Source organism: Salvelinus alpinus, chromosome 17 (genome assembly GCF_045679555.1).
Source record: "Salvelinus alpinus chromosome 17, SLU_Salpinus.1, whole genome shotgun sequence".
NCBI lineage: Eukaryota > Metazoa > Chordata > Actinopteri > Salmoniformes > Salmonidae > Salvelinus > Salvelinus alpinus.
Genome location: NC_092102.1, coordinates 14,893,894 through 14,906,134, shown reverse-complemented (window position 1 = coordinate 14,906,134; position 12,241 = coordinate 14,893,894). Strand labels below are relative to the sequence as shown.

At 43.6% G+C, this 12,241-nt stretch overlaps 1 protein-coding gene across 1 annotated transcript; it reads right to left on the bottom strand.

Annotated features, from left to right (window-relative positions):
• Nucleotides 1-1,992: 1,992 nt before the first annotated feature.
• On the bottom strand, nt 1,993-10,692 carry LOC139542236 (proliferation-associated protein 2G4-like). The gene is made up of 13 exons (XM_071347426.1): nt 10,446-10,692; nt 9,044-9,172; nt 8,633-8,738; nt 8,398-8,467; nt 8,019-8,111; nt 7,689-7,752; nt 7,463-7,541; nt 7,184-7,262; nt 6,845-6,978; nt 6,494-6,588; nt 5,798-5,925; nt 5,405-5,458; nt 1,993-3,798 (listed from the first exon to the last, which is right to left on the bottom strand). The coding sequence occupies exons 1-13, from the start codon at nt 10,531-10,533 to the stop codon at nt 3,718-3,720; spliced, it is 1,200 nt and encodes a 399-aa protein (XP_071203527.1). The 5' UTR covers nt 10,534-10,692; the 3' UTR covers nt 1,993-3,717.
• Between the last annotated feature and the right edge of the window lie 1,549 nt (nt 10,693-12,241).

The following is a 12,241-nucleotide window of genomic DNA, read 5'->3' as shown; positions in this document are numbered from 1 at the left end:
TGTCCACCCGCCTCTTGAGGTTTGACCACAAGTTCTCAATGGGATTAAGGTCTGGGGAGTTTCCTGGCCATGGACCCAAAATATCAATGTTTTGTTCCCCGAGCCATTTAGTTATCACTTTTGCCTTATGGCAAGGTGCTCCATCATGCTGGAAAAGGCATTGGTCGTCACCAAACTGTTCCTGGATGGTTGGGAGAAGTTGTTCTCGGAGGATATGTTGGTACCATTCTTTATTCATGGCTGTGTTCTTAGACAAAATTGTGAGTGAGCCCACTCCCTTGGCTGAGAAGCAACCCCACACATGAATGGTCTCAGGATGCTTTACTGTTGGCGTGACACAGGACTGATGGTAGCGCTCACCTTCTCTTCTCCGGACAAACTTTTTTCCAGATGCCCCAAACAATTGGAAAGGGGATTCATCAGAGAAAATGACTTTACCCCAGTCCTCAGCAGTCCAATCCCTGTACCGTTTGCAGAATATCAGTCTGTCCCTGATGTTTTTCCTGGAGAGAAGTGGCTTCTTTGCTGCCCTTGACACCAGGCCATCCTCCAAAAGTCTTCGCCTCACTGTGCGTGCAGATGCACTCACACCTGCCTGCCGCCATTCCTGAGCAAGTGCTGTACTGGTGGTGCCCCGATCCTGCAGCTGAATCAACTTTAGGAGACGGTCCTGGCGCTTGCTGGACTTTCTTGGGCGCCCTGAAGCCTTCTTTACAACAATTGAACCGCTCTCCTTGAAGTTCTTGATGATCCGATAAATGGTTGACTCAGGTGCAATCTTCCTGGCAGCAATATCCTTGCCTGTGAAGCCCTTTTTGTGCAAAGCAATGATGACGGCACGTGTTTCCTTGCAGGTAACCATGGTTGACAGAGGAAGAACAATGATTCCAAGCACCACCCTCCTTTTGAAGCTTCCAGTCTGTTATTCGAACTCAATCAGCATGACAGTGATCTCCAGCCTTGTCCTCGTCAACACTCACACCTGTGTTAACGAGAGAATCAGTGACATGTCAGCTGGTCCTGTTGTGGCAGGGCTGAAATGCAGTGGAAATGTTTTGGGGGGGATTTAGTTCATTTGCATGGCAAAGAGGGACTTTGCAATTCATCTGATCACTCTTCATAAAATTCTGGAGTATATGCAAATTGCCATCATACAAACTGAGGCAGCAGACTTCGAAAATTCATATTTGTCATTCAACTTTTGGCCACAACTGTAGTACTATCAACCATTTCAGTTGGCTCAGAAAGCCATGGCTAATGATTAAATTGAAAATAATTAAATGTGGCTTAGCAGGTAGTTTCCAAATTCTGTGCAGTTTGTTATTGTGCCTACAACTAGTTAGATGGCTGAACTAGCTAGTAAGTTAGGTATTCGCTGGCTAACTCTTAGCTAGCATAGCAACAAGCGGACTACAAATTGTTTAGAGGGGAAATGACTCACCTTGGCCCTCATGTTGTGGAGGGGTGTCTGTAAGGAAATGGGAGAGAAAAGTTGATTAGTCGGATGGCTTTTAGTTAGAAAGGTTTATTTTGGATTCATATTTGACGTTAAACAACTCTTGAAATTCAGTTCTCTATGTACCTCTACAAGATGGCACCGTCTCCAAGAAGACCGTGACTGTTGTTCGATTGGTTATTTATACACTGAGATTACGTCATCATTGTTGGATGCTCATGAACTCTGGGAAATGCAGCCAATGATTTTTCAACGAGTTTTTCGTATAACTAACCCCTGTATCCTGCTTCTATCTATGATGCATCTTTCATCAATAATATATATGGTTTTGAACTGTGCTAAGACTTGGATCAATCAATTGTCAATCGAAATTATTTTTGTATACAATTACAAAATGTCTGTTTTACTGTTGAGTGTGGAGGTATATGTTATGCTGTGTAGAAAGCCATGTAATTACATGTACAGTATTTATTCTGTACATTATTTTAGATGGGGGAGGTTCATAAGACAATATTGAGACAAACAACACATCCACATATTTTGTTTTAAAGTTTATTTCAAACCATGAAGAAAAAACTCCCTCTTTCTAAATCCAAAAAAAGAACGACCATGTACATTATTTTAACAGTTGTCAATACCTCTATACTGAGCGAGGCATGTATGGTTTCCACATCCAGTGCAGGGGTCAGCAGTCATAACTGTCAACTGTCGAGTTAGTTTATCAAGGAATGGCCATATTTCAAAAGGTTTATCTGATTATAGTGGGATGATCAATGGATCTTATTCACAGAATGAGGCATTTACTTTTCAGTCAAGTATGTAAAATATTGACATTGAGATGGGTTGTAATTCTGACATGACAATTTCAAAGGCCTTCCTAAATGCCTAATTTTACTGCGAGAACTTCCCCTATTACTTCCCAAATAAGGACTTAAGAATTACATCCACACACATGTACAATGCAAGAGATGATACATTTCTTTCATGAGAACAAATTTAGAAAGTCATCAACCTAGTAAAGAAACATTTCCACAAGGATGGATCTCTCCCTCGAATAACCTATTCAGAATGAAAAGCCTAACAAGAACTAGTGGTGCAGCAGTTGGTCAGTTGCCCCACCCAAACTCAATATTATGGGGTTGCTATTTGATGCCGGCGTTGTAATGGTTCTAGTCTAGATGATTCTAAAAAATAGCCTCTGAAACTGGGATTTTTTATTATTATTTTTTTTACAATAGAAAGTATCAAGTATTAAACCGCTATGGAAACTGATGTAAACACTGATTAATTTAGGTGGAATTCATTGAGCGCTGTGGCAGTGGTAGTACCAGTGAAGTATGAAATTAATTATGGCGTCCTACACAGAACAAATCATTTAATGGGAACACCTGAACCCTCCATTACTGGGTATGAGAATTTCAAATGTCTGTGTGTGCAGTGAGAGCAAGCCCCTTAACCGACTCCCTGTTCTAAAAATCCATTGACTATATGTCCACGGCAACGGACTTGACAGTTATGTCACAAACTGTTACTGGAGGTAAGATAGCTAGGTATGCCGCTAGGAAGTTTGCTTATCCACTGTAAATAACAGTTTGTGTGACAATGTAGTCAGTTTACATTTGCGGTCATGGCGGTTTATAACAGCGTTAAGTAGGCTTATGGAGGGTTTAAGTTATTACCCATTTAATTCCCTAATAGGACACACCGACATCCATTTCAGAGACTTGACTTCTTGCTTATGACCTCAAACAAGGTTTTCCTTTACACAATTATCATTGGCACAATGCAGTGCAGTCATCTCAAACCCTCCACTGTCGTGCTTTGCCTTCATACATCGTTATAGAATTACAGTTCAAGGCTCAATGACTGGATGGTATAAACGTGTCTCCCACAGAATCTACTCCGGAAAATGCCCTTGTTCTACTCAATATCCCTCTCTTTCAGCGTCATCGCACCGAACGTGCTTACTATTCTGGGGAGAACCCTGCTGTCTCAAGGACATTGATATTGAAAAGGGATGTGACAGTTGAGTGGGGATGTGACAGGAATTTGAATTTAGGCGTGAGCAGCACCATCACCCGGTACAGTCTGACATCGTTTACATTTGGAGGTTATCACAGAAGGCTAGGCAGCGCCACAAGGCAGGCATGTCAAGACAGGAGGGTAGGATGGAGGGATTATTGACGTCTGTTCTTTGGGTTGGTCAGTTGTCTGTCAGTATTCTTGGAGACGAAGACAGGGTTGGGGGGGGGTGGAAGGTTTTATTTCGCAGCATCGGTCTCCTCGACCTTCGCTGGCGCTGGATGTCCTGGTGCCGTTTCAGTTTCCACGGTCTTTGAAGCCTTTTGACAAAAATAAGTTGCTTGGGAATTGAGGCAAGACTCATAAAATGTAGTTGTCACATTAACATGTATTTTTATTTAAAGCATGAAGTACCATTGGGGTCTTTCCCAAGGGAGACCTTCGGAAAGTATTCAGACCCCTTGACTTTTCCCACATTCTGTTATGTTACAGCCTTATGCTAAAATGGATTAAATCAGCAATCTACACACAATACCCCATAATGACAAAGCGAAAACAGTTTAGAAATGTTTGCAAATGTATTAAAAACATAAATAACTTATTTACATAAGTATTCAAACCCTTTGCCACAAGACTCAAAATTGTTTCTACAACTTGGGAGTCCACCTGCGATAAATTAAATTGATTGGACATGATTTGGAAAGGCACACACACACCTGTCTATATAAGGTCCCACAGTTGACAGTGCATGTCAGAGAAAAAAACAAGCCATGAGGTCGAAGGAATTGTCTGTAGAACTCTGAGACAGGATTGTGTCAAGGCACCAATCTGAGGAAGGGTACCAAAAAACATTCTGTAGCAACAAAGGTGCCCAAGACCACAGTGGCCTCAATCCTTCTTAAATGGAAGTTTGGAACCACCAACTCTTCCTAGAGCTGGCCGCCCAGCCAAACTGAGCAATCGGGGGAGAAGGGCCTTGGACAGGGAGATGAACAAGAACCATTGGTCACTGACAGAGCTCCTTTGTGGAGATGGGATAAACTTCCAGAAGGACAACCATCTCTGCAGCACTCCATCAATCAGGCCTTTACGGTAGAGTGGCCAAACAGAAACCACTTGGAGTTTGCCAAAAGGCACCTAAAAACTCTCAGATCATGAGAAACAAGATTCTCTGGTCTGGTGATGAAACCAAGATTGAACTCTTTGGCCTGATTGCCAAGTGCCACGTCTGGAGGAAACCTGGCACCATCCCTACGGTGAAGCGCAGTGGTGGCAGCATCATGCTGTGGGGATGTTTTTCAGCAGCAGAGACTGGGAGACTAGTCAGGATCGAGGGAAAGATGAACGGAGCAAAGTACAAAGAGAGATCCTTGATGAAAACCTGCTCCAGAGCGCTCAGGACCGCAGACTGGAGCAAAGGTTCACCTTCCAACAGCACAACGACCCTAAGCACACAGCTTCGGGACAAGTCTCTGAATGTCCTTGAATGGCTCAGCCAGAAACCAGACATGAACCCGATCGAACATCTCTGGAGACCTGAAAATATCTGCAGCAACGCTCCCCATCCAACCTGACAAAGCTTGAGGATCTGCAGAGAAGAATGGGAGAAACTCCCCAAATACAGGTGTGCCAAGCTTGTAGTGTCATACTCAAAAAGACTCGAGGCTGTAATTACTGACAAAGGTGCTTCAAAGTACTGAGTAAAGGGTCTGAATACTGAATACATAAATGTGATGTCATTTTTAAACCTCTTTTTGCTTTGTCATTATGAGGTATTGTGTGTAGATTGAGGGGGGGGAACAATTGAAACCATTTTAGAATAAGGCTGTAACGTAACAAAATGTGTAAAAAGTCAAGGGGTCTGAATACTTTCCGATGGCACTGTACATGTGTTTACATCACAGTACGGTGTACCGTGTAGCCTACCTTCTTTTTCTTTTTCTTCTGTGTCTTGCGACTCGCTGAGCTTTGGAGCAAGGCCTAAAAAAAACAAAAAAAGGGTAGGTTTTTGAGAAGAAAAAAACAAGGCAACCATCTCAGCTTAGTGAAAATACCAAATCAGCTAACAACATGCCACATTAGATTAATTAGCCTCATTCTACAAAACCTGAGCATAAACAAGAGGCTGACGTTGCTCAGCGTAAAATGACGCTCTGGTTCCATTTTCAAGAACACGGCACCAGCTCACGCCCAAGAACACTTGAGAAAGTGGCCCGTGTTTGTTAGCAAAAAGCTGCTAAAAACCTACTGTTTTCATGAAGCCCCAGTGTAGCTCCCCAGAGCAGTAGGCCATCGTTCCAACACAGCTGGTTGTTTTACCTTGAGATCTGCGTCCTCTACCTCGTGTTCAGACTTGTACAGCTCCTGCTCGTACAGCTCTGTGGTGATACGTAGGGGTCCGTTGGCCATCAACAGCACGGTGAACTTGAACTGGGCCACAAACTCACCTAGACAGGCGAAAGGAGTCAGTAAACATAGGATGATATGTACCCGGAGCGCCAAGTCTAGGTCCAAGAGGCTTCTAAACAGCTTCTACCCAAGTCATAAGACTCCCGAACACCTAGTCATGGCTACACAGACTATATGCATTGCACCCCCCCCCCTCTTTTACACCGCTGCTACTCTCTGTTGTTATCATCTATGCAGTCACTTTAATAACTCTACATACATGTACATATTACCTCAACTAACCGGTGCCCCACTGTATATAGTCTTGCTATTGTTATTTTACTGCTGCTCTCTTAATTACTTGTTTACTGCATTGTTGGTTAGGGGCTCGTAAGTAAGCATTTCACCTGTTGTATTCGGCGCATGTGACACAATTTTATTCAATTTTGACTAGGTAACTAATTTTGTACTGCAGTGCTTAAGTGGCACACTGCTTTGAACGAATAGATTGCAAAGAATTACATTTTATTTGCATGTCAATTCACCTTTAGCGAGCCATCACGGGATTACAAATTTCACACAAAAAGTTCATTCATAGCCTCTGACTGGTGATATCGTTTAACTCGCCTTCTTTCTCGTGCAGAACGTTGAAGGGCTGCAGCAGTTCATGTTTGGCACACTCCACCACACCTAGCCTTGCCTTACCCTCATCCTCAAACGCCCTGAGAAAAAAAGAGGATTATCAAAAAGAGATACAAAAAAAACCATTTGATTACAAAAAGGGAATCAGTTGGAGGAAACCCAATAGCCTAAATCGAATTGAATGTAATCAGTTGAGTTAAATGACAGCGACAGGTTGTGGTCAATGTCTTAAATCAATTCATTTCAATCGTCTTAGTCAATAGAAACTCATTTGCCCACCAAATTTCTCATTGAACCTGTTCTGACTAAAAGGACGCGGTGCGTCTCATGTGTCACCTGAGAGTGAAAGGCATGGCATCGAAGCGTCTCTCCACCTCGCTGAAGAAACTCCTGGATGTCTTCATCTTCAGGCCATACTGCTTGTCTGGGTCCCTCTTGTAAATGGTGGTCCTCTGGCCTGCATCCTTCGCCTGGAATAGAAGACATGGGAAGTTAGCGCAATGAAAGGAGGGGGTTTTTACAGCACATTCAAAGTGACGACAGGAGTTGGACAGTAGTCATCCAACGCATAGGAAAAAAGGTCATGTGTCCGTGCTGTTTTGCTGCTCCTGAAGGTGATCCTTTCATAGATTTGAGAACAACCAGCAGGGGAATTGAGCACAACTTGTCCCTCACCTTGCCTTCTCCGGTGCTGATGAGCACATCCACGGCGTACACCTCATGTACCTCGAACTCAGCCTTCTCGTGGTCCTTCCTACAGATAGAGAGAGAGAGAGCAACAAGCCCATTAATAATTCAACCTTATTTTTCCCCTAAGAGCAACTACTATTAGTAATTCATCGGGTGCTTCAGACACAACAATAACACGAGACACATAGCTTTGAGATATGCGTCGGGTAAGTAATACTAAACAAGCCAGAGATCTGAGACTAACGGATCATGTCTTCAATTCACCTCTGCTGGTCCGTGGGGTTCTGAATGATGGTTTTCTCTCCGTCAATAACGTGCTGCTTCAACTGATGGGACAGCATGCCTGAGGAGAGAGTGTTACACTGGATTAAAAACACGGTATGCGATTTGGCAAGCTACCTGTACAAGATGTAAGGGATTGAATGTACTGTGTATGAATATGGCAGTGAGGCGCCATCTAGGTTTAAATGGCAAGCGGTGACTCACTCACCCTCTATAGCTGAGCATTTGAATGACTTGGCGATCTTGTTCCAGGCCTCTGTGACCTGTGAGTTCTGAACGAGAGAGATAAACATCCCAAAATGTTAAAACAGCTATGAATCCAATGATGGAAATACTGTACCGTCACAATGATACCAACTTGATTTGTTTGTTAAGCTTTTCTTTCCAAACTGGGTCACTGTGTCCCTGACTAGCCTGGTCCCAGATCTGTTTGTGCTATACAGCCAACTCAAACCATAGGAGTTGGCGATAAAGCACAACCAGATCCGGGACCAGTCTCCGACTGTCCACTCAGTAAAGCGCTGACGCAGCACCTCACCTGGTTTCCAGGCTTGACCAGCCTGAGGGCAGCCTCAGCACACAGGTGTGCTGCTTTGATCACGTCCGCCTTACGCCCCGTTAACGGAGCATCCTGATGAACAAAAGAGAAAAACAGGACGTGAAGGTGAAGCAACGACGCAGCTGATTTACACAGGACGTAAGACAACCATCTACTGTTATGTGGATGCGTTACACTGCACTGGAGGGTGGCCTCTGCCAATCCTCTTCCTAACGTTACGTGACTGTTGCACTACGCGTATAAAAAAAATTCTGATGTGCTGCGCGTCCGTCTCTGTTAATATCCGTATGCTGGCATTTCTGCATGACATCTGCACTCTCGCTAACGTCAACGCAAACAACGATTGAAGTACTACTACCTTGGTCACTCCCACCACAAAGCTGTGAGCCAGGTTTGAGATGAAGCCGTCCACGTGCACCCCCAGGTCACTGCACAACACAAGAGTAGGCACAGTGACTCAAGACCATCAGACTGGCCCGTGCATTGACATGGGAAGGGGTAGTCTCCCAACAGTTGAATAGGGCCAGCAATACAGAAAAGGCACAGATACATCCATTAACAGTTCCATACAGTGTTCAATACAACATTCCTACATTTTGACGAGGTCCCCGTCCTTCAGTGTGATCTCAGGGTCACTCTTCAGTGGAGAGAAGTGGCACACACAGTTGTTGACAGACACGCTGGTTGGGAAAGCAATGCCTGGGGGAGGCAATAAAGTACAGACATTTAATTACATTGAATAATGTCAGCAAGTCATTTTCCATGCACTGTCTGCACAACAAGGGAATATCAAGTGTCTCCCTTGATTCCTTGTCTCCTCTCTCCTCACTTCCCTCTGACATTTTGAGGAGGCAAGGAGAAAGGATGAGTAAGCGAGGATAGGACTTGAAATTAAACTTTTCTACAGTCAAAAAGTAAACTACAAAACTCTAGAAAAGCTACTTGACGTCACTCAGTCATGACAACGGGAATTATTTAATTAACCAATGAGATGAGGTCCATACCTTTTTTCAGGTCCTTCTCCTTCCTGAAGACCTTTCCAGTTTCAGCCATGATGAAGGTATCTCCCTTCGCACAGAGGCTGACAACTGTCTCACCAGCCTTGGCTGCCTCCACCACAGCCTTCAGGGCCTCTGGATAGGAAAGAACACGAGGACAGAACAGAGGTTAAGTGAGTAAGCCTCAAGTATTTCGTATTAGGATCAGAGAAGGTGACTGATGGAGACCTTGATAAGGCAAGGCCGTGGATATTCACACTTTTAAATCTGTTTGTCGAATATCATTTCACTGTTATTCTGTTAGTAGTCTACACCGGTTGTTATGAAGCATACCATGAGGCAAAGATATGATTCTTGTCATTGAAGCAAAGTACATGAAGATCATCAGGATTTACATAAATTCCAAGGAACACACATCCAGGTCTTTAATGTTGATGCACGGGGAGTATATCATAGCTATAGGTGGGTGCACAGGGAGTAACGTCATTGCATAGCTGCTAGCTATAGTTGTGTTACGTGTTGCAGGTCAGAGGTAATGCATTGCCACTGAACTGACAGATGCTGATGGTAGTTGTGCCGACATATAACGGTGTGAAATTGGTAGCTTTGTTAGCGTTGCGCGATGACGTCACTCGCTCTGAGATCTCGAAGTCGTTTCTCTTGCTCTGAAAGGGCCGCAGCTTTTGTGGCGCGATAGGTATCGATGCTTCATGGGTGACTTGTAGATTGTGTGCTGAGGGTCCCTAGTTCAAGCCCAGGTTGGGAGGGAGGAGAGGGACGGACGCAAGACTGTTACATATACAATGAAAACCATATGTTTATTGAGAAAACGATTCACTTGCTGCAGGTGACAGTTCAGGATGATTGACAGCATTCAAGAGATGAGCGCTGGGGAAAAAACGACCTCTTTGCGTTTAACAGCTGTGCTACGTAGCTAGCTTAGCAACATGAGCTAGTAGAAATAACTCTGGCAATTAACTGACTAAACTTTGCAAATTGTAACTAGGTAGATGTAACTGGATCATAACTTATTCAGAAGGCAGTTTGTCGACCAGTTAGTTTTACCAGCAGTGACAACTTCCCAGGCAGTGCATTGAATGTTAGCTAGTTAGCTCACTAGCAGCATGTCAGTTAGCCACTTTAGCTAACTAGCAGTTACATAAGTGCATGTATAGACTAACTTTAGTATTAGCTAGCAATAATATGCTAATTCGTGGCTACGATTTCTCCACGACACGGGCAAAATGCTAACCCTGACGAGTCATTGATTTATCGCTAGCTAGCAACACAGCACATGGCTGCATTGTGATAGATGAATATGCTAGCTAGTCAGCTCTGCTACAATCAGTGGACTCGGTCACGTTTAAACTCAATCGTCTACTAAATCAACATGTTCATATTCACTTACGGTTGGCAATCTCGGCACCCATTTTGTACTTGGTGACGACCAAATCATCGGCGATGGTCTGCTCTTGTGGATCGTCGTCTCCAGACATATTTTCGGTAGCTCTTTCTCACTCAAAGTAACTTTTTTTCGCGGGTTTCAGCGACAGACTCGACCACGCTGCCTGGTCTGCTCTCTCCTCCGCAGTTGTAGCCCAGGCCCAAAACGCCTGAGACCCCTCCTACTAGCTGACAACGTCCCACGCAATGCGTGCACGCTGAGCACCGAATTGAATAACAATTTTATCAGTAAATGTAGGCCTTATTCAGTAGTCATTAGATTTAGGCCTGGTACCATTCTTCAGTATTATATTATCTGCATATCTACATTATGACTAATCAAAAATAGTGTATGCAAATCTCGACTTGCTTTTCTCTCTCTGTCAATGTTCAGTTCAATTGAAGGGCTTTATTGGCATGATAAACGTATGTTTACATTGCCAAAGCAAGTGAAACAGATAATTAACAAATTGAAAAAAACAATAAAAAAATTACAGTAAACATTACTCTCACAAAAGTTCAAAATGTCATAGTATGTTTATAAGCAGTGTTGTAATGATGTGCAAGTAGTTAAAGTACAAAAAGGAAAATAAATAAACATAAATATGGGTTGTATTTACAATGGTGTTTGTGCTTCACTGGTTTCCCTTTTCTTGTGGCAACAGGTCACAGATATTGCTGCTGTGATAGCACACTGGTATTTCACCCAATAGATATGGGAGTTTATCAAATTGGATTTGTTTTCGAATTCTTTGTGGGTCTGTGTAATCTGAGGGAAATATGTGTATCTATTATGGTCATACATTTGGCGGGAGGTTAGGAAGTGCACAGTGGTCAGTCACAGTGGCCAGGTATTCTGCCACTGTGTACTCTGTGTCAAGTAATTATTATGATTTGGTTGGGTCTAATAGTTTTGCTGTCCTGGGGCTCTGTGGGGTGTGTTTATGAACAGAGCCCCAGGACCAGCTAGCATAGGGGGCTCTTATCCAGGTAAATTTTCTATAGGTGATGGCTTAGTATGGAAGGTTTGCGAATCGCTTTAGGTGGCTTTAGAATTTAACGGCTCTTTTCTAGATTTTGATAATTAGCGGGTATCGGCCTATTTCGGGCTGTGCATGCATTATTTGGTGTTTTACGTTGTACACAGAGGATATTTTTGCAGAATTCTGCATGCAGAGTCTCAATTTGGTGTTTGTCCCATTTTGTGAATTCTTGGTTGGTGAGCGGACCCCAGACCTCACAACCATAGAGGGCAATGTGTTCTATAACTGATTCAAGTATTTTTTTGCCAGATCCTAATTGGTATGTCAAAATGTATGTTCCTTTTGATGGCATAGAAGGCCCTTCTTGCCTTGTCTCTCAGATAGTTCACAGTTTTGTGGAAGTTACCTGTGGCGCTGATGCTTAAGCCGAGGTATGTACAGTTTGTTGGTGTGCTCTAGGGCAATGGTGTCTAAATGGAATTTGTATTCATGGTCCTGGCAACTAGACCTTTTCTGGAACACCATTATTTTTGTCTTACTGAGATTTACTGTCAGTGCCCAGGTCTGGCTGAATCTGTGCAGAAGATCTAGATGCTGCTATAGGCCCTCTTTGGCTGGGGACAGAAGCACCAGATCATCAGCAAACAGTAGACATTTGACTTCAGATTATAGTAGGGTGAGACCGGGTGCTGCAGTCTGTTCTAGTGCCCTCGCCAATTCGTTGATATATATGTTGAAGAGGGTGGGGCTTAAGCTGCATCCCTGTCTCACCTCCCGG

Excerpts from the sequence above, each read along its gene's own strand:
- LOC139542236 (XM_071347426.1), bottom strand. The coding sequence starts at position 10,533 with ATGTCTGGAGACGACGATCCACAAGAGCAGACCATCGCCGATGATTTG. Across the intron at positions 8,112-8,397 it reads TTGTGGTGGGAGTGACCAAG|GATGCTCCGTTAACGGGGCG; the intron begins GTAGTAGTACTT and ends TTTGTTCATCAG. Across the intron at positions 5,926-6,493 it reads CGTTCTGCACGAGAAAGAAG|GTGAGTTTGTGGCCCAGTTC; the intron begins GCGAGTTAAACG and ends TCGCCTGTCTAG.